General features: G+C 36.7%; 1 protein-coding gene and 1 non-coding gene across 2 annotated transcripts in view; one reads left to right on the forward strand and one right to left on the reverse strand.

Moving 5' to 3' along the window:
- The window catches only part of samd10b (sterile alpha motif domain containing 10b), a 98,637-nt gene extending 80,450 nt beyond the window's left edge, over positions 1 to 18,187 (reverse strand). The window contains exon 1 of the mRNA XM_065286324.2: positions 17,952 to 18,187. Coding sequence (XP_065142396.1) covers positions 17,952 to 17,964 — 13 coding nt within the window. The 5' untranslated portion in view covers positions 17,965 to 18,187. The remainder of the gene's footprint in view (positions 1 to 17,951) is intronic.
- A 309-nt stretch (positions 18,188 to 18,496) lies between these two features.
- trnal-caa (transfer RNA leucine (anticodon CAA)) lies at positions 18,497 to 18,607 on the forward strand. Its single transcript has 2 exons — positions 18,497 to 18,534; positions 18,562 to 18,607. It is a non-coding gene; the product is annotated as a tRNA-Leu (tRNA).
- Positions 18,608 to 21,971: the final 3,364 nt, after the last annotated feature.

Below are 21,971 nucleotides of genomic sequence, written 5' to 3' on the forward strand. Positions count from 1 at the left end.
ATAAGTCCTTCCTTATAACTAACTTTGCATATTTCTACCGTTAAATTACAATCGTATTGTTAAGTGTTGCACCTTTATTAATCGTTTAATGTTTTTAATAAATTAAAACAGTCAAACAGACGTGTTTAGACACGGATGTTACAACAGGACATATCAAGCGATCTCTTCTAACAAAGCAATAGTGAAACGCAGTAACTTAAATAAAGTAAAATGTCTTACTTGCCGTGTCATTTTCGTCAGGTCCAATATAAGTGGTGCTTTTAATCACAGTCTCTCTGCAAATCCAGCATCGACTTGCTTCTTTACAAGTGAATCCGCACAGTACACAAGGTAATCAAACACTCCCCACGCGAGCTGGAACTCTTCAAAAACAACCTTTATCCACGCATTCCTAATGTTATTTTCCGAGCCTCCGAATTAAAGTATTCAGCTTCTGTGTTGTTCCCACGCGGTTCTTCCACAACCCAAGACTTCGTTACCATGGTTACCAGATCACCGCGTCAAAATAAAAGTCCATCAGAAAAAAATTATTTAAAAGTCATTTTGGTTACATTTGGCAATCTTTAAAGACATGTTTACAGATTGTTGAGACACACGTGTGTCACGCAAAGCTGTGGGTGGGGCTCCAAAAGTGGTCATTGTATTTGGCTATGGGGAGGTGCTTCAATTCTACTTTGACATCATATTTCTCCGAATTCCACACTTGGTTGTAAAACTGGCTTAGTGCCAAAAACTGTTATATTTCAGTAGCACGGACGTTTTCAGTTCTGAAACTTGCAGGATGTTCATTTAACTATGATGATCTCTTATATAACAAAGTATCAAGTTAAAATTGAGTATTTGATTCACCGCTCCTTTAAGGTTAGATTTGATGTTTGCGTTAGGATGTCACTTTAAGTATTGGTTTATACCTTTTTTCATGATTTATTTTTTATAATTTTTAAACCATTGTCGCCTGGCATTAGGGTTGGGTTTGGGTAAAGATGTAATTTTATGTAAATCTAACCTTAAACCGAAGCGACGATGGTAAGAAAATAAGACAAAACAGTTGAGTAACAAATACTTGACAGTGACACGTACACAGAAATACGTGACACGTTCACACAAAAAGGTGGAAAAACGTGTCAGTGTCACGGAAAACACTCACAAAATTACATGACTATAGGTACATCATTTTGTGATAATGGGTTGGTGTGTTAGGATAAAAAAGTAACCCAAAAGTAAAAGTCAGCCAAAAAGTAACACTGAAGGTGAAACATTTGCAATGCATCTGAAAAGGGTAAATTGCAAGCCTGCAAGGTAACACAGATCTGCATAACTTTAAATTGCATGCATTTACAATTAATTCATATAATAACATACAAAATCATTTGAGCCATATCTGGATAGTAGAAAAGTAGATGGACAACCCTCTTCCTAATCGTTCTGAAAGAATATGCCAAAGCACAGCCATAATCTTTATATTTCTTTTTAAATTAAATATAGACTATTCATTATATATGGACAGACATCTTACAAGTTAAAAACCAAACCAAATGAACTCCCTGCATGTAATCCTCTCACATTTGAAGTTCAAAGACATTTTTAACCAAAGCAAAGTCGAGATGCAGATGAAGGATGAGCGTGATGTACAGTATGACAAACTGATTTTGACTGACACACCGAAATTCAGGATGTAATGGTTCAGAGGGTTCAATCGTTGAGAGTTGCTAACTCAAAAGGAACATTGGCCGATCTGTCTTTCATGTGTTTAATTATTAACAGGCTTTATTTTTGGTCAAGGATTATGTAATTCAATGCAGAGTCAAGGCAGCCAAAGGACAGTCCTGAGGATGATGGGAAATTTACTGAGAAATCAAAAACCTAGAGGGCACACACACATAAATGCCGGTACACACATGATATAGGATGATCTGAAATCTATGATCTGAAATACAAAGTGGATTATAAGAAAATGACATAGGGTTACTGATACACACACTCATACACATAAATCACACCGATCAGAGTCAAAGAGATCATGCATAACCAACAAGAAATATAACTGATGCCTGATGATTGTGAAATTTTAAGCATGGACAAAATGAAATTATTGGGGCAGTACGGCTCTTTCAAATATCAATCATAACACTATCTTGAAATTGGTAATACATTTTTTATCAGTCCATGGAAATCAAATCCATGACCTTGACATTGTAAGTACCACCACAATTGAATTACAGGAACACTCATTACCATTTTTGCATTTGGCAGATGGTCTTATCTAAAGCAACTTACAGTGCACTACAAGGTACACATTTGATCAGTACACTGTCAGAATAAAATAATCCCTAGCGGTCACTGGGGCACTACCCTTTAAAAAGGTCCTAATATTTACCATCTAGTACCGATATGTACCTTTGAGGAACTAATATATGCACTCTTTACCCGTATGTACCTTTAAGGTACTAATATGCACTCTTTGCTGTACTACTATTATGAACTCTTTAGGTATAAAGGTATACGTTTTAAAGGAACACACCCACATTTTGGGAATTTAGCTTATTCACCGTTTCCCCCAGAGTAAGATAAGTCCATACATACCTTTCTCATCTCTGTGCGTGCTGTAACTCTGTCTGACGCAGCCACAGCTAGCTTAGCTTAGCACAAAGACTGGAAGTGAATTGCTCCAGCTAGCATACTGCTCCCAATAATTGACAAAATAACGCAAACATTTTCCTATTTATGTGTTGTGATTTGTATAGTCACACCTTGTACAAATAACAAGGTCATATGAGACACAGCCATCTTTTAACAGTATACATACTGGGAACTATATTCTCTAAAGGCGAAGCACTGCTACTTGGGCGGAGTGATTTGCACATCTCTGACCAAACTCTCTGCTCCTCACCAGGGGCTTCTCGGGTGGTGCGAGCAAATCACTCCGCCCAGTAGCAGTGCTTTACCTTCTGAAAATATAGTTCCCAGTATGTATACTAGTAAAAGATGGCTGTGTCTCATATGACCTTGTTATTTGTACACCCATGACTATACAAATCACAACACATTAATAGGAAAATGTTTGCGTTATTTTGTCAACTATTAGGAGCAGGTTGCTAGCTGGAGCCATTCACTTCCAGACTTTGTGCTAAGCTAAGCTAGCGGGGGCTGCGTCAGACAGTGTTACAGCACGCACGGAGATGAGAAAGGTACTCTGGGGGATACAGTAAATAAGCTAAATTCCCAAAATGTTGGCGTGTTCCTTTAAAAGAATATTGCCCCAGTGATAGCTAGGGACCATTTTTGACCATTTTTTCTAAAGCGTATGTGTGTTTCCTGGCAAACAAAACCAATGATCTTTAGCGTTGCTAACAAAGGCTCTACCAATTGAGCTTTAAGAACAATTTACTTCCTACTAATGGTCTCAAACGAAACTCTAAACATCACGAAAGTGACTCGTTGTTTTCCAAGATGTTAGAAAACATCTTGAAAAGTTTTTATCACCTGGTGCAGCAAAAAAAAAAACTTCACACCTTTTTATAAATGGCGTGGCAGCCATTCTGGCTCTTTCAGCCAACTTTTGCTGTTTAGGGTGACACATGCATCAGATGGCTCATGTGTGCACCATTCAAGGCTGACACTGGGATTGCACAGAACTGCTCAAGGCCAGGACAGATACATGCACACTTAAGTACACTGAAAGCACTTTATGTACTTTATTCCTTTTTTTTTTTTCGGAGACTATTCAAACACTTTATATTGATATATACAAATTACCACCTCACATTAACAAGCATGGTCACAAGAAAGCTAAAACTTATTAAATGTTATACTTGAATGCAATGTTAGATAAATAAAAGCATCTGACAAAGGTGCAAATGTCAAATGTATTCATAATATCATTATGTACCATTGCAGTAGTTATTTGTAAGGATAGAGGAAATCAAAGCAGTATCCTGCCCGTCTAGCTGAAGTCTCATGTGTGCTTGAGAGGAACAAAGTCAGAGTCATAAACAGGAGGTTGACATAAAAGAAAGGGACAGAGATGTGGCTCCTGGGTGATATTTTGAGGGACAGGATGAGAGTGTGGTGGGTTTTGCATCATCCTCAAAATCAGGGATGAAAATAGAAGCGTAACTCGAAGTCCCTCTCTCGTGATCTAGGGTCTGTAATGCATCCATTAGATTGAGTAAAGCTGGGTGACGGTGATAATTCAGATGTGAAAATCACCACATAATTGCTTTTAGCCACCAGAACCCATGCAACCTTCCTGTACAGTGCCTTAGCAGGGCAGGAGGCCCTTGGTCAAGCAGAAACCTCTAACACACATTAGACAGTAACAAACAGTTTGGACATGCAAGAATTAGTGACAGGATTAAAAATAATGTGATGTTATGCATGCAGATGTAGCAATTCATGCAAGGTATTAAAGTAATGTTCATGGTGCATTAATGTGGGCCATCTATCTATGAAAAGTAGTTCCATCATCATAAACCTTCACCCTTTTTCACCCCAGAATGCCTTGAATCCTAGACTTAAATTAAGTACACTACTAAATAAACAAAAAATCTATATATTAAATAAATCTATTATACTATTATTAATATATATATATATATATATAAAACGTTTGAGTGTCATGTCTTTTATTTTGAAGTTCCTTTTGTGGTTCTTTGCAGTCTTTAGCTGCATTCAGACTAGCAGTAGCAGAGAGACGCGATCTCATTGATTCCCATGGAAGCTTGACGACTTCCGGCGACACGAGCGACAGTTGGCAACTGGATGGGGCGTGTCCAGTCGCGAGACAAAGTTGAGAAATTTTTCACTTTATGCAAATTATGAGCAACTTTCGTCTCTCGTCAGTTACTGGAGTGGACGTTACTCATTTGTTTATGACAACCAGATATAGAAACGCCTCTTTTGAAAAAGACGAGCGACACACAGCGACAAAGTCGCTTATAATGTGAATGTACCTTTCAGCTGCGTCCGAAATTGCATACTGTGACAGTAGATACTGAATTAGATGAAGTTAAAACAGTAGGTATTATATAGTACGGATATGGATAGTATGAATAAATTTGGACATACTACATCCGCCATTTTGATTCATCATGTGAGATATGTCGTCATAACAAGTTAGTCATTAACTAGAATGACGTTAAACAAGCGCAATTTAAACGAGGACTGTATTTGTATTTGAATAGAGTCTCATTACCGCTTTCGGGCATTTTTTATTAAAACAACGCCCCCTTCTTCTTTTTCTAATTTGGATAACTCCTTTCCCGGAGGATCACGGGATAGTAAAGTGTCTATCGAATGAACACTTCAGGATTTTGCTGGAACTAGTAGGTCGTCCGGGTACTTTTCACATACTGTTTTTCGAATATTGTGAATTTTGACATACTTCTCGCCTTGCATACTGCTTTTTGACTACTATACAGTATGGAGGTGATTTCAGACACAGTCTTTGGCTTAGGCAGCTTAGGCCGCTGATTTGTTGCCTCGCTGCCTCATGATGCAATGACTTTGGCGGCATGAACCCTGCTGAAAAAAACAGCATACCAGCAAGACCAGCATATGTTGTGTTTTGGTGCTGGTTTGCTAGTGAACACTAGCTAAACCAGCATCAGCACCAGCATTAGCATCAGCTAAACCAGCGCCAAACCAGCATTAGCACCAGCATCTCATGCTGGTCATAACAGCAAGACCAGCATATGTTGTGTTTTGGTGCTGGTATGCTGGTGACCACCAGGTAAACCAGCATCAAACCAACATAGACCAGCATAATTCCATTGCTGGTCCATGCTGGTTTGATGCTGTTTTTTTTCAACAGGGAAGGCAGCTCTGGGAAACTCATTCGGACAGCATAACGGAATTCTGTTTGAAATATAAACAGAGAGCGCCTTTGTGATAACTTATCACATATTTGAAAACTACAATGCTAATTTCTAAAAATGCAATCAAAGGGTGTAAAAAGTGAAAATAACACTTTATTTACACTAAATTGTGCTTCAGCTGCTTTCTTGGCCGCCATTTTATTCTTAAGAACTCGACTAGGCCTGAGCAATCACATTCCCTGCGCACACACGGATAGAATTGTGGGACAAGACGATGAAAGTATCTCATGGGACAGGAAGTGAACCAAAAATAGGATTCGGACATGCCTTGACACCTTCATGCCTTGGAATGTTGCCTCTGAAGGAGTTACAGGAGTTAGTTTAATTGTCTCCAGGTGTGACTTGTTAGCTATGATTAGTCAGTGTAAATAAAGTACACCCAGTGTTTTCCATTGTCTTTTTTCAAGCTGTGCTTATGTCTTCCGCTGTTAGATGTGAGGTGCCACACCATGGAAAAAGACTGTGCATGTAAACTTAACGAAGACAACAAACCAACACAGGACGGCAAACACAAGGAAGGGGATTAAATGAGGAGGGTAATAAGGGAAAGAAGGTGAAGAGATGGTTTTAGCGGCAACAACATAAACAAACGGCTTTTGTGGCCCATACTTAACTTCCGGTAGACTTCCGCAAAAATAAATAACAACAGAGTCCTTCTAGAGTATATTATTACTGATAACAAGCAAAATAAATAACTAGTAAATTACCATAGTTCAAATCATAGCTAAAGCGTACAGGGAGCTAACGTTACTGTGTAAAATAATGCATATAATGTTAGCTACAGATCCTTAACTCTTTCCCCAACATTGACAAGTAATCTCGTCAATTAAGAGAAAACATTTGCATAAAAAAACGTGTTCCTGATGAATTTTTATGTTAATCTGCAATATCGCGTTTATCCACTTACCCAATTTATGAAAAAACTGAAGCCAAAATGTTATTTTTTCATTTTAAACTCTGTGTATGTTTTGATAATCGTTCTGAATCTGATCTCTAACAAAATTCCTTCACAAAAATGCAATTATTTCAGCTTTTTGCAAAAAAAAATATTTTTAAAGAAAAATACCCATATTTAAGAGTTAATAAATAAAGAGATAGAGAAAAATACATAGATTTTTCCTATTTTGTTTGTTTGTTTATTGTTTGTTTGAAAGCAGAGGGTCTGTTCTTTTATTTGATATATTTGTATGTTTATATATTTTTAGAAGAACAACATTTACAAAAAATGGCTGGCAGGGAATGAGTTAATTTCTTGCCTGGCTGCCAAACCTCCTTAGCACAACAGTGATCCATGCTCACCATGTCCCCTTTTCTTTAAGAAACCGTTTTTATTTTCAACAAGGTACTTGTTCAAGAAGTCAGTTTAGCCAGACCAATAAACAAAGACCGGAAGTTCACTTCGGGCCAGGCGTGTAACAGTGGCACTGCGCATTTCATGGTGACTTTAAACAAAACCCAAATATTTTTATGGCAAATGCAGCGTTTCACAACTGCTTTTGTATTAAGTTTGTTGAGTCTTGACCCTTAAACTGCTTTACAAAACAAAGCAACTACAAATATACGCTAACTAGCATACATGTAAACCTATCAATTTTAATTAAATTTTAAACAACTGTAAAAAAATCAAATTATCACCACCCTCTCTGTGACTTCATTTTTTATTCCTTTTTTTATCTTTAACATTTTATCCCTCTTTTAACCTTCCTGATCTTGGACTAATTAACACAGAGATATTGGACACAGGCCCATGCCCTTGCTAATACAACAAAATGAGAAGTGCTGACAGACCTCCCGTCCAAAAAAATCAAGTGACCACTGCGCTGAAGAAAATGAGTAAAACTGGGGGAGAGGGTGGATGAAGATGAGATGAGTTGAGATGGTATGAATCTCGGTAAGATCAGTATAATAGCAATTATCTAAAACTCAGAAGAACCCACACGGGTCGACCCGGGTCATCAGCCCTTCCAACAAAAGAAATGGACTTCTCTTCTTATTTCTTCATCCATCTTCCCTTCCCTATTTTTTTAGTCCCTCTGTCCTTTTTTACAAGGATGCTTGTTAATTTAAGGCAAATTGATCCGCTTGACTTTCAACGTTTGATCAATCTGTTAAAAGTCCACAGGGACGTACGGGTGAATGTTTATTGGATGATTCCCTTCCCTGCTGCTTTTCCTCCCCCCTCAATCCCACAATTATTCATAGAGAATCCTGTATAGAGAAGCAGCGCTCATCCCGATTGAGGAGACATATGGATGAAGCGTGATATGGGATCTATACAGTCGTATTGACTGAAACGTGAATGGCAAAGCTAATCGGAGATCAGCAATCTGCCCACTGTATGTTTTCCCCAATCCATATTATTTTCAAAACATATCAGACTATTTAGTAATAGTAATTAGTGGTGTTTGCCACGGTTCATGTGTAAAGAGGATTTAAACAAAACCCTATTAAACTTATTAAAGTGTTAATCCTGAACACATTAGTCATCTGTTTACTTTTGTGCTACAAATGACATTGTGAAGAATGTGGCTATCGGTTTTTTGTCTGGTGAACCATAAAACAGGAAAATAATTAAATTAAAATTAATAATTAAAATAAACAAAGACCAAAATTTATAGTAATTTGGAAGGTTGCTATTTACACGATACACACTGGATTTGGTGAGGTTGGTTATAATAAATCACACTGATTGTTATCTTACAAGATCAAATGCAAAGCCACAGAAACAATAAAATCTCCTATTTTTTATGAGTAGACTGCAAATATGTTATACAAACATAAAAAACATTTTTGTTGGTGATGCTTTAGTAAAATAAAGAAATAAACATAAACAACAGTGTTACTCTACAGAGAAAGATTTTATCATACAAATAAATCACTGCAATAAAACTAAAGTATGCATAGGCTATTATCTGCTTATGCTAAGTGTCTCTCTCTCTCTCTCTCTCTCTCTCTCTCTCTCCCCATCTCCCTCTTCTCGCTCATCGGCACGGATGCGTGAACTGGGATGGCATCATAAGAGGATATCAGGACCAACAATGGGCCAGCGGAGTGAGAATTGAATGTGAACAGAAAACACAATGCAAGCTCATAACATATATACACATAAACACACACACGCATATACACGGATCAAACAGGGCAAATCTCACAATACACTCAAATCCATTTAAGATCACCATTTAAATCCTTGGGTGTGCTTAAAAGAGACAACACAAAAGAACAGAGGGATAAATATGAGCGGATGGTTTAGGGTGGACAGACACAGACACAAACACCATTTGAGCAAGGATCCCATTTCAAAAGCTTTACAACAGCAACTTTTGTGTAGGAGACCAAAGGGTTCCTAAGAGCCCATCCTTAACAAACGTGTGAGAGTAAGCCAATAAAGCACATGTTTGTGTGGTTAAAGAAAACAATTGTGTCCTTTCTTCTTGAGTTCACTCCCTCATGTGAAAATCTGTTCACGGGGATGTAACATCTGATCTAATTGTGGTCAAATTCACGTAATGTCCAGTGCAGGTTTGCTTTTAACATAGGTGGAGACACTTTAATATACAAATATTTTGTTTTGATACTCATTTGTTTTGATTTGAATAAGGTTTATCCTCCAAAGTTTGATTGGAAGGATTTGTGCATAGAGTGTAGAATAAAGGCATTTTAATGTAATAAAATTATTTTTAATTAAAAAAAATCTCTAAAATGTTAATCAAGTACATTGTGGTTCACACCAGAAAGAAATTAAAAAAAAGAAAATAACATGCTTTAATTTTACAAACGAATGACACTGACACAAACATCCCACTTGTAAAAAAATTCGGTAGGAAACGTTTATCCAAAATTCTTAGAAACAGCACTAAAAGCTTGTAATTATTGGGAACCATTTTTAGTGCTAGCACCTATAAAACACCTATAAAGAACCATCCAGGGGTGATATAGCACCATTATAGCACCATATATGGTTCTATATAGCACAATAAGCTTCTACACAGGTGCTACATAGGTGCTATATGGCACTAAAAATGGTTCCCCTATGATTACAAGCCAGTGAACCACTTTTAGTGCTATTAGCACCGTTTGTTTTTGGAGTGTAGTTTTTTTAAACTATCCAATAGTTGAAGTATACTACAGCATTTAGGCTTACTACATATTGTCATATCACTATATACTTTTAAAAGTGAAAGTAAGTTTTTTCAACTATTTTCTAACTTTAAGTGAAAAATTTAAGTTGAAAAAGCTTACCATTTTTAGGTGTTACCAATCGAAGTAATTTTTAAGTAGATCCAGAGCCGTTACCACAATAGACTAGGTATGGGACAATTACCAGTTTCGCGATTAACCATGATAAAATGTCCAGACGGTTAGTATTATCATTTAAAATTGAATTATCATTACAACCATGTTTGACTACCGTGATTTTGAAAACTCGCGGTAAATCCTGTCCAACCAGAATCAGTTTGACACAGGAGTGCACATGCAATATGTTTTTTTGCACAAGAAGGCATTTAAGGGATAATGTATTGTATTCATTCACGGTAAACTTATTAAACAGATTTATTTATTTTTTACCATAGAAATAATTTCAGGGACATGAATTATTAAATTGTGATTTTCAAAAATAAAACTTGTTCAAATGTTTCAGTGTGTGTATCAGTTCTTTTTGAACATTTCTATCTCATTTTAACAAAACCATGATAATACTGATAACCGTGATAAATTTTCATACCGTCCCATCCCTACAATAGACATTGGGTGGACAATCAGAAATGGCTAAATACCCCTCCCAATATTTGATGTTTTAACAGGGCTCAATGTCTGCGCTATCATATCAGATCATTTGTTGTGGTCACGCAAAAAAATGAGACGCAGCATGCGAAAGTTTGTGTGGCAAAATATGGACATGTAAAGCGAAAATGACCTCTCCGCAGCAGAAACACAACATCAAACAATCATCTTTCAATCAAGCGCCAGCGCTGACAAGACACGATCTGCTAATAAACAAGCAACTCCAACTGTGCTGGTGTGTGTACATGTTTAGTCTCTTCAGCAGTATTTAACTCACTGGAAGAGAACTGCTATTCTCTAAAATGGTAAAAATTCATCTTTAGAATGTAAAAAAGAAAATCGCACCCATTATTAAATAAATGGAATAATTCTATCCTCATCTTCATCTCATAAAGCTCGCTTTTTACTCACACGCCAATGTATACAGAAGATTTTCACTCCTTTAGCTATGGTAAGTACACTTTAAAGGCGCTCTAAGCGAATTGAAGCGTTTTAGACCATAAAACATTTTTTGTTACATACCGGAAACATCTCCTCACTGTCTGCTTGCTGCCTGTCCGATGATCAAACTGTAAAAAAACGCGATCTCTGTAGACAGCCCAGGCTTCACAAACGGCAATATCAACATAGTGGCCAAACCTAGCATCACAAAACAAAACAAAGTATTCCAGCCAATAAACGACAAAAAGGATTTGGGGGTGGGGGTTGGGCGCGTTCATGAAAACACGGAAGGGAGGGGGAGGGGGAGGGGGAGGAGTTAGCTACGCTCCGTCTGTTTGAAAACAGTTTCAAACGTCAACAATAACTAACGTCTCGCAGATTCGCTTAGAGAACCTTTAATATGCTACAGATGGACAGTATGTTGTTTATTGCTAACTGGTATGTACTGATACATATAGCCTTGAATGTTTTGATCCCCTCAATGTTCAAGCTGTGGTTACAAGTATACAAAATGTAAAGTAGTTACAATAATACTACAGAACAATTTACTACGCTATTACAGTAAATAAATACCAAAGTATACTACTGTATTTTTTATTTGGATCACTTTTAGAAAACAACTGAAAACTTGTTAGAAGAAAAAAACAGTTAGAAAAACTGTCCCTAACCGTAACTGCAGGCAGGTACACATATGCACCTAAAGAGGTCATTTTAGCGCCTCTGAGGTTTGGTACCAAGAGTGCATATTAGTTCTTTAAAGTTAGATATTAGTACCCCAGAGGTACATATTGGTACCAAATGTATACATATATCTGTATCTAAATGGTACATATTAGGACCTTTTTAAAAGGGTACCACCCCAGTTACAGCTTGGGACCATTTTTTAACAGTGAACAATAAATCAGCTGTTTTCTAAATCTGTGCAAAGTCATGGCCAATATTTTAACATTTAATATTTAGTAAACTCTTTTGTATAATATATGCAAGGATCCCAGAAAGCACAGTTTACGCAAAGAAAACTTTACCCATAGGAATTATGCATAAACAGTTTGTCAGTTTGTTGCGCTGCTAAAGGGAGAAACCAAACACTCAATACAGCTCATAACACACATTTACGTACAGGAAAATCAATATAAGCATCTTTGTTGTGCTCGGTTTACAAACTGATGGAGTCAAAATTATATTCTGTAGCAATCGATGCTGTTGTTGCTGACCGAGCTTAAGTTGTATTAAACCTGAAATATTTCCTTAATGTCGACCAGTGCCAGAAAAATAAAAGTAAACTTGGTCTACATTTGTTCATTTGTTTTTACTTGAGTAGAGAAACATGAAATGTGTGAATTATTTAAATAAAATGTAAATGAAAAAATCTGCTTGATGACAAATAAACAGTTGAAGTTCATTATTTGTGTTCTCACGCGACAGTCGGTGTAAAAGTAAATGTCTACCAGTCAGACAAAACAGCCAATGGCACTGGCAGACCATTCAAGCATAGTATAACTTCTGCTAAGAACAAATTGAGTAAAAAAATCACACTTCCTTTAACCATTTTGTGTCTTTTCTGTCAGTAAGCATATGTTTGTTCAGTGTTAAGGTGCGCTTCTCTGGCATTCTCTGTAGTTCGTTTATATGCATGAATGAATGTGTGACACGCATGTGTCCATGCACTTAATGCACTGAGGGGCCCTTTGGTTGCGGGAAGACCACTCACTCTCCTGCTGCATGGATTGGCTCAGTGCTGGAGGGAGTGTGATTCAGGGCAAATGGGGGTTAACCCAACATCTGTGCCTCCCTGTGGTACGAGCATCATTACAAACGTGCTTTAGCACAGACATGCTTCATACTGTATGCATTAAATGTGATTTAAAAGCCATTGTTATTTTGGAAATTGATTCTGCAACTTTTTATTAGTCTCTGTAGAAAATGAACCTCAAAAAGCAATGACTGTGTGGAAATAAAGTGAGGTGGCAATATTAGTACAATAAAAGGTAAGGCACAGATGCAATTCAGGGGGCACAAAAACATTTTTAAGGTGCGTTGTGTAACTTTTAGAAGGAACTCTTCACAGAAATGCAATAAAATACAAATAACTATAATATCAGTGGTGTTTAACCCTCGTGTGGTGTTCATATTTTTGTTACTTAGACAATGTTTGTGGATCTAGTGGACCCACTGCATTATTCGTATCTTAAAGACCCTACAAAATGAATTGTTTTGTTTTTATTACCTTAGAATGAGACGTTTTTATCTACATACACTGTGAGTTCCTATACATGCAAGTCGCAGAGCGTGTTTTCTTACTACGTTGTTTCAGACGACCACATGTTTGTCCTGTGACAGCTACCATAGTTCTCTATGCGTTTCGAAAGAAGGGGGTGAGCTGTGGACTGAGATGCTGGTTGCAATTCGCAATTTCAATGCTAAATGTCGCTAAAATCTACACAGTGGACCTTTACCTAAAAATAGACAAATGATAAAATCGTGAGTTATGAGTATGCGTATTACGTGGGGTGTAAATTGAACAGTTCATTACGATCCAATACAATATTGATTTTCTCCGTCACCGGTGCGATTTGGGCAGGTACATTAAACGCTTCATCTATATGTTGTTGTGGGTTTTTTCTCGATACATCGAACACTTCTTCAATGCGATTACAATTCGATTACTTTATCGATATTTTATGTTACGTGCCTAGTTACATTTTTACTTACAAATGCAGCCAAACTATATAACATGAATATTTAATTAAACTCTTTGAAAATGGCACAATCGCTGTCCCAACTGTAACATTTACAACAATAAACTAAGAAAAATGAGGGGCAAAATCTTTCAGTATTTTGTGCCAAAATGTACAATAGTGACAATCACTGAGGTAGCTTTAAAAAAAAGATGGACATTACCTCAAAATTAAAGGGATAGTTCGGCCAAAAATGATATTAAACCCATGATTTACTCACCCCCAAGCTGTCCGAGTTGCATATGTCCATCGTTTTTCAGACAAACACATTTTCGGATATTTTAGAAAATGTTTTAGATATTTCAGTTGATTAAATGTAATGTTACGGGGTCCACCCATAGTCCACGACCTTCAAGTCCAAAAAAAAGGGCGTCCATCCTTCACAAATTAAATCCAAACGGCTCCAGGATGATAAACAAAGGTCTTCTGAGGGTAATCCGCGCGGTGTTGTTGTAGAAATATCCATATTTAAAACTTTATTAATGAAAATAAATACCTTCTGGTAGCGCCGCCATCTTAGTCGCGTCCGCATTCAGGATGAGAGCTTACACAGCCTACGGAGGCTACTCTGCTGCTGCTCTGTGCCCCCGACCTCCGAATTTGTCATACGTCACTAAGAAAAGTGCATAAACTACACTAATACTCTCTCCTGAATATAGAGGAGTCAAAGATAGCGGCGCTACCGGAAGGTATTTATTTTCGTTAATAAAGTTTTAAATATAGATATTTCTACAACAACACCGCGCTGATTACCCTTAGAAGACCTTTGTTTATCATCCTGGAGCCGTTTGGATTTAATTTGTGAAGGATGGACGCACTTTTTTTGGACTTGAAGGTCGTGGACTATGGGTGGACCCCGTAACATTACATTTAATCAACTGAAAGATCTAAAACATTTTCTAAAATATCCGAAAATGTGTTTGTCTGAAAAACGATGGACATATGCAACTCGGACAGCTTTGGGGTGAGTAAATCATGGGTTTAATATCATTTTTGGCCGAACTATCCCTTTAAAGTACCTCAAATAGATTTTTTGATTTGTGGCATCGATGCATTGTATCGTTAGAAATAAAATGGATGTATCAATCCATGTCGATGTATTGTTACACGCCTAGGTATTACATGCTTAGACATCATGTGACATCATTCGGCCTGGCATACAGTACATAATACAGCATTTTAGTCATTCTCTCTAGTCTGTAAGAATTGGGATCACTTGGACAACAGTTGTTGTCAGTACGTGAAACTAGGGATGGGCATTCGATTACATTTTTTTAGTCGATTGTCGGGAGAATTAACGATCGACTATCGATTAATCATTAATATTTTTATAATAAAAAATAATTATTGAACTTTTGTTGAATACAAAAATAAAGCATGTTTTTCTCCCTAAGACCTTTATTACAAGATCGACTTGTGGCAAACAGTTAAACTACATTTAGTTAGACAAACGGAACATATATGCGCTTGATTATGCGGTGCTCTAAAGCAGCGGAACCTGCAGCTAGTAGCCGCATTCTTAAACCGAGACCTCATTTGTTCCAAAAAATCATGACTTCTTCATGATCATTTTTTTGAAATCAAAACGGAAGGTCACAGATAACGAAGTATGGTGTCAAATATTGCACCCTGGTGGTAAAATGTTGAATTGCTGCCACAAAGTGAAATTCATTTAATTGCTTCAAGACACACGCTACGCTAGTCAACGCAACCTGCATTAGATAAAAAAAAGGATTCGATTAATCAATAACAAATTAACGTCATCGACTAAATTCTTAACGATCAACTATCGATCGTCGATTAATCATGCCCATCCCTACGTGAAACATTGCGAAAATGCGAACTTTACGTTTTAGTACATCATTGTCACATAAACGCAACCTCAATAGGCCTTTCAAATACCTCGTCTGTAAATATAAGCTCCCTCTAAATAATTGAGTTGACTACACACAAATGAATTACATCATAAGACTTAAATACTGTGTACTCATACATCAGGTTTTCTCAATGGATGGCTCAGCAAAATGTGCTTAAACGCATAAAATAAAGCTCCTAGTATACAACACTAATTGAAACAAGCCGTTCTTTTAAAATAAGAACAATATGTTTGTTTAAACAATTGTCTTTGGGGATAAAAGAAATTATGCAAGGTCTATGCCAAAGCACTTTTTGTGTATATCAGGACAATGGTGTAGCTATACAAGATGAAGCTAATTTAAGCCATGTGTACACCAAAGCGATTAAATACACCAGGCGCTCTCATGAAAACGCCAACTGTGATGCTAATTAAGTGATGGTTAGCAGACAGTTCACAGTACCCATAGACTTCCATAGTATCTGCTTTTCCTACTATGGAAGTCAACCGCCAAATGTCTGCTTACCATCACTTATCAAAATATCTTCTTTTGTATTCAACAAAATAAAGAAACTCATACAAGAACAACATGAGGATGAGTAAATGATGACAGAATTAAAAAAAAATTGTGAACTATCCCTTAAAGGCCCAGTTTGAAAACATATATTTCTTAAGATTAGGTAAAAGCCTGTGAGAACGAATGTCTTTGTTCATCTAGGTCACGTCAGATGTCAGGTAGAGTTTAAATCTAGTTATGAACCAATGAACTCTAGTTGGCTGTAGCCCTGAGTGTGTTTGGGTTCACACACCCTGTCATTGTCTGAGCACAATGTTAAAATGATTGGCAAAAATGGGCTAAGCCTTTAAAACCCAAAATGTGTGAGTCACCAAGAAAGCAAGTTTCGGTCAAATATATAATTTAAAACGCATCACAGCATACAGAAATACTTTCACAGGCTTGAAGTTAGATAATGTATTTCTCACTATAGTAGTTAAATTCAGTTCAGAATAATACTGTATTAATATAGAAAGTATTCCTGTACCTCAATTGGTTGTGCAATGTGTTAGCAGCAAGGTCTCAGTAAACACACAATGCCTTTAATGTACAGTATTTTGAGTTGCTTGAATTTTATGTTGTCAACTGCAATGCAAATAAAATCTGAAGTAACAAAAGAGAAGGGTGAGAAAAGCTGCTCTTACACCAGCAAAAATGTCTCACAGGTGTGTTATTTTTAAAGCCAGACACACTTCAAAGTCTTCATTATTTCCCATGCTAAAAGATGTAGGACATTAAACAAACATGCTACTATAACTTGTCACAATAGAAACCTGCTCTTTTTGGGCACTGGGAAAAAATACCTTTGTTTGAAATATGAACCTACTTTCATATTAATAAATACATATATCTGTATTTATAATGTATTATAAGCCTTTCTGCGTAAATATATAATAAGATCACAGTTGTTGTAAGCTGTATGATGTAGGCTTTGGGTTCAAATAGTTTGAGTATCCATCTGCTTTATATATTTGATTTAAAGGGATAGTTCACCCAAAAATGTGTGTTCATTGTGTTGTCACTTGTATACCAAACAGCCATTACAAACACAATGCTATTTTCATTTGTAAAAAAAAAATACCTAAAATATTCAAGTTTAAGCTTGCAAGCTTTGAACCAAGAAACAACATCCATAACACAACCCTTGCAATAATTAACAATGATTTTACAATAGTAGCCATAGTTTAATCATGGTATTTGTAGAAAACCATTGTTAACCATGGCTTTACTACAGTAGCCTTAGTTTAACAATTATATTATAAATGTTATGGTTATACAAACCCACATGAAAAATCCTATACTATTCCTAGTGGTTTAGTAGCCTACCATGGTGAATATTAAAGTATACTATATTATTTCGTTTCCACTAGAGTTAATACAGAATGCTTTCGTATTCGAGTAATAATTGCAATACTATACAGTATTTTACAATTTACCACAGTAAATACTAAGGTACACTACAGTAATTTTTCATGTGGGAGCAAAATAAGTCTTTCAAAAACATGGTTACATACTTTTACTGAAATAAAACCATGGTTAATTTCCCTTAAAATAAGCATTATTGCAACTAGAAGTATATACTGACAGCCCTTGAATGTGTCCACTTGTTTGTAAATAATATTTTTTCATCTGCATACAGTATTGATTTATTCACATATGAACGTTTGTTCAAAACAGTACATTAAAAACCGTGACCTTACCGTCTACAGCCATAGTCGGTATGAACGCGTATCTGTCCGTGATTGCTTCAGTTGGTATCCTCCATGATCACAGCTGTCCGGTCCGGTAGAAAAGACCCGGGTTCTCCGCGCGGATGATGTGTTGTCAACCGGGAGCTCAGTGCAGGACAGACAGATGCATTCACATATAAACCCAAGCGAGCACTGACATTCATTCACAGGAGCTCTGTGAAAGAGTTTAAACTCCGCCCTTCGCTTTCTCACCTCAGTGGTTTATGTACGAGCCATGGCGCTGAAGGTAAATAACAGCGGGTACACGTGCACGAGCAAGTAACGTAGGAACAAACGGGACAGATGCGCAAGAGCGCACTAGTGTTTGTGATTTACTGTTTTCTACATAAAATCTTCCCACGTAATGTAAAGAACATTTTGTGAAAAAAACCTTTAATATTGACTGAATAAGATCATATCAAAGATTGACATTAATGAGTAAAATCAAACTTTAATCTAATTAGATCATGAAACTTTAGCGTGGAGTTGACAAATAGGGTCGCATTCTAACAGTTGTCAGGATGGCCGAGCGGTCTAAGGCGCCAGACTCAAGGTGTGAACCTTCCCAATAATAAGGGACTTCTGGTCTCCGAATGGAGGCGTGGGTTCGAATCCCACTTCTGACAGGAAGTTTTACCTAACAAGGGATGATTCTCTTGATGTTTTCTTCAGTTTAATAGTCGCTGTGGATAAAGCGCCTGCAAAATTTCTAAATGTTGGCTACTTTTAATGTACAAGATTTCTAACTCTATAGACAAAAATGTTTGTGCTTTACCTACATTTTTCTAAATTAACCCTTATGTGTTGTTGGGGCCATTTTTGGCCATTTTTGCAATTTTTTTGTCTTAATTTGGCCACAACTTTCTCTGTGTTTCAGCAAATGGAATGATTTTTGGTGACAAATCTTATATTTACACATATTTTAAGAAAATGCTTTGAAATTTTTCAAAAACTTAACAATATACCGTGGGCAAATTTACTACCCTTACGTGTTGTTAGCGGCCAAAAAAGGCCACTAAATTAAACTGCTGTAAAAATTTATCGGATGAAATTTTTTTCACATTTTTTTTGCATAAATCTGTTAATCAACCTCAGTACTGATCAAAACTACCAAATGTTTGCAAAAATTCCATGATTTTAACTCTTTCATTGCCAAGCTTATAAGTAGTGTCACTGATTTGGGGAAAAAAAACACACAAAATGACAGATTTTCAATATAAAACGTGACTGTGGACTGGATTTTCTTTTACCTTTTTTACAGTCTTGGGCATGCCAAAGATTGGTAAAAACATTGGCTTTGATGCATTTTTAGTTTTTGTGCAGCATCAGATTAAATTTTTTTCTCCCTCATTTATTGTTTGTGGCCATTTTTTCCCCATTGACTTCCATTATAACAACATTTTTTGATTGCTGAGCCATGACACCTTATTACCATGCATTCTTGATTCTTTGTGCCTTTTCCTTTTGCAAAGAGGTAAAATTTGTCATTTTTACTGTTGATCACCATGTGGCACCATTAACCCTTTAGTAGCCTGTGCAAAAAAACAGAGCATAAATTCTGGTCTGTACATTGAGTTATATGGACTATAAAACCATTGTGTGTGTACGAGTGTGTGTGTACGAGTGTGTGTGTGTACGAGTGTGTGTGTGTGTGTGTGTGTGTGTAGGGTTAGTGTTAGTATTGAGGAGAGAGCACCTCCCTCGCGCACCAGTTAGTGCTGCATTGGTGAGAGGGATTTAGTCTCCTGTAGCTGTCCCTCTAGACACAATTCCACAGACACCAGCAGGCACCAGCAGCTCAGGAGTGAAGAGGGGAACATGCAAGTGGTGTACAGAACCAAAAAAAGAACAGTCAGCATTTGTATCCGTTGTGGTAGACACACTTGCAGAGAGCACCAAGTAATATGCTGCAAGTCCTGCTAAAAAGACTGAACACACACACGTACACATATACACACCAAAAAATTAGTTTGATTGTTTAGTTCTCCATCCATCCTCTACTCTTGCTTCATTGTTCAGTTTATTTGAAGTTGTTATTGCATTTTGGTTCATAATAAATGTTGTTAATAAATCTGATGAAGAGAAGATTTTTTACAGATTTTTCCACACAGACGCACACACATGCAAGCACGCACGCACGCACGCACGCACGCACGCACGCACGCACGCACGCACACACACACACACACACACACACACACACACACTCTCTCTCTCTCTCTCTCTCTCTCTCTCTCTCTCTCTCTCTCTCTCTCTCTCTCTCTAATATGCTGTTATAGTCCATATAACTCAATGTACAATCCAGAATTCAAGCTCTTTTTTTTGCACAGGCTACTAAAGGGTTAATTGTGCCACATGGTGATCAACAGTAAAAATGACAAATTTTACCTCTTTGCAAAAACTAAAACCACAAAGAATCAAAAATGCATGGCAATAAGGTGTCATGGCTCTGCAATCAAAAAATGTTGTTATAATGGAAGTCAATGGGGAAAAAATGGCCACAAACAATAAATGAGGGAGAAAAAAATTTAATCTGATGCTGCACAAAAACTAAAAATGCATCAAAGCCAATGTTTTTACCAATTTTTGGCATGCCCAAGACTGTGAAAAGGGTGAAAAAAAATTCAGTCCACAATCACTTTTTATATTGAAAATCAGTGATTTTGTGTTTTTTTTTTCTCAAATCAGTGGCATCACTTATGAGCTTGGCAATTAAAGAGTTAAAATCATGAAATTTTTGGAAACATTTGGTAGTTTTGATCAGTTCTGAGGTTGATTAACAGATTTATGCAAAAAAAATTGAAAAAAATATTAATCTGATACATTTTTACAGCCGTTTAATTTAGTGGCCTTTTTTGGCCGCTAACAACACGAAAGGGTAGTGAATTGGAACAAGGCACAAGGGTTAAGAATAAAATCTAAAGGAAATGATTATAAACATTGTCCTATTATATTCATTAATGGGTGAACAACGATCTTTAAAGGATCTTTAAAGGGATAGTTCGGCCAAAAATGAAAATTAGATTTAATCACCCTGAAGCCACCTGAGTTCCTTTTTCATACGAACACATATTTAAATATTTTTGAAAATGTCCCAGCTCTTCCAATCTTTATAATATGGGGTCCACTCCTTCAAGTCCAAAGAATCTGCATCCATCCTTCGCAAAATGTAACCTTTATTTAACCAGATGGTCTATCTGAAATTAAAAATCTCATCACAGACAAAACGAACAAGAAAACACATTAAAATATACACTGTAATCAATTAAAACAATAACATTTCGCTGAGTCAGACTCCATGTCCCAAATAATTTCCTTAAATTGAGGAAGAGACACCAGATTTTGTAACTTCAATTTCGACTGAAGATCATTTCAATCGAACGAGGCTGGGTATGCAAAAGCCTTCTTCCTCTGTTCAGTTCTAACTAGCGAAACAGAAACAATGTAATAGTTTAAGGAGCACAACGAATAATTGTCCACAGTTTTCTTTTGCACCAGAGAGCTGAGATATGAAGGCAATAAACCCAAGATGGTCTTATAGATAATTAAGTACCAATGCACTTTTCTCCTTTCAGAGAGAGAAGGCCAGCCCACTCTATTATACAGAACACAATGATGAGTTGAAGATTTACAATTTGCTATAAACCTTAAAGAAGCATGATAAACGGCATCCAAAGTAGAGAGGAGATATGAAGGTGCAAATTGGTACACAATGTTACCAAAATCAATTACAGTTGCCGTTTTTTCTTGCATTAAACGACAGACAGAGCTTGTTTCTAAAATAAAACCCAGGTTTATTTTCAGCCTTTTCTTCAGTTGAGAGATATGAGAACTAAAAGACAAGGCATCATCAACAATAATCCTGAGGTATTTATACTCTTTAACTAGTTAAATCATGGTGCTTTGTAAGGTCTGAAGAAAAGTCAAATCAGTTTTAGGTTTCTTAGAGCCCGAGAATACCATATATTTGGTCTTCTCAGTGTTCAAAAC

The sequence above is a fragment of the Paramisgurnus dabryanus genome, chromosome 21 (genome assembly GCF_030506205.2).
Source record: "Paramisgurnus dabryanus chromosome 21, PD_genome_1.1, whole genome shotgun sequence".
Lineage (NCBI taxonomy): Eukaryota > Metazoa > Chordata > Actinopteri > Cypriniformes > Cobitidae > Paramisgurnus > Paramisgurnus dabryanus.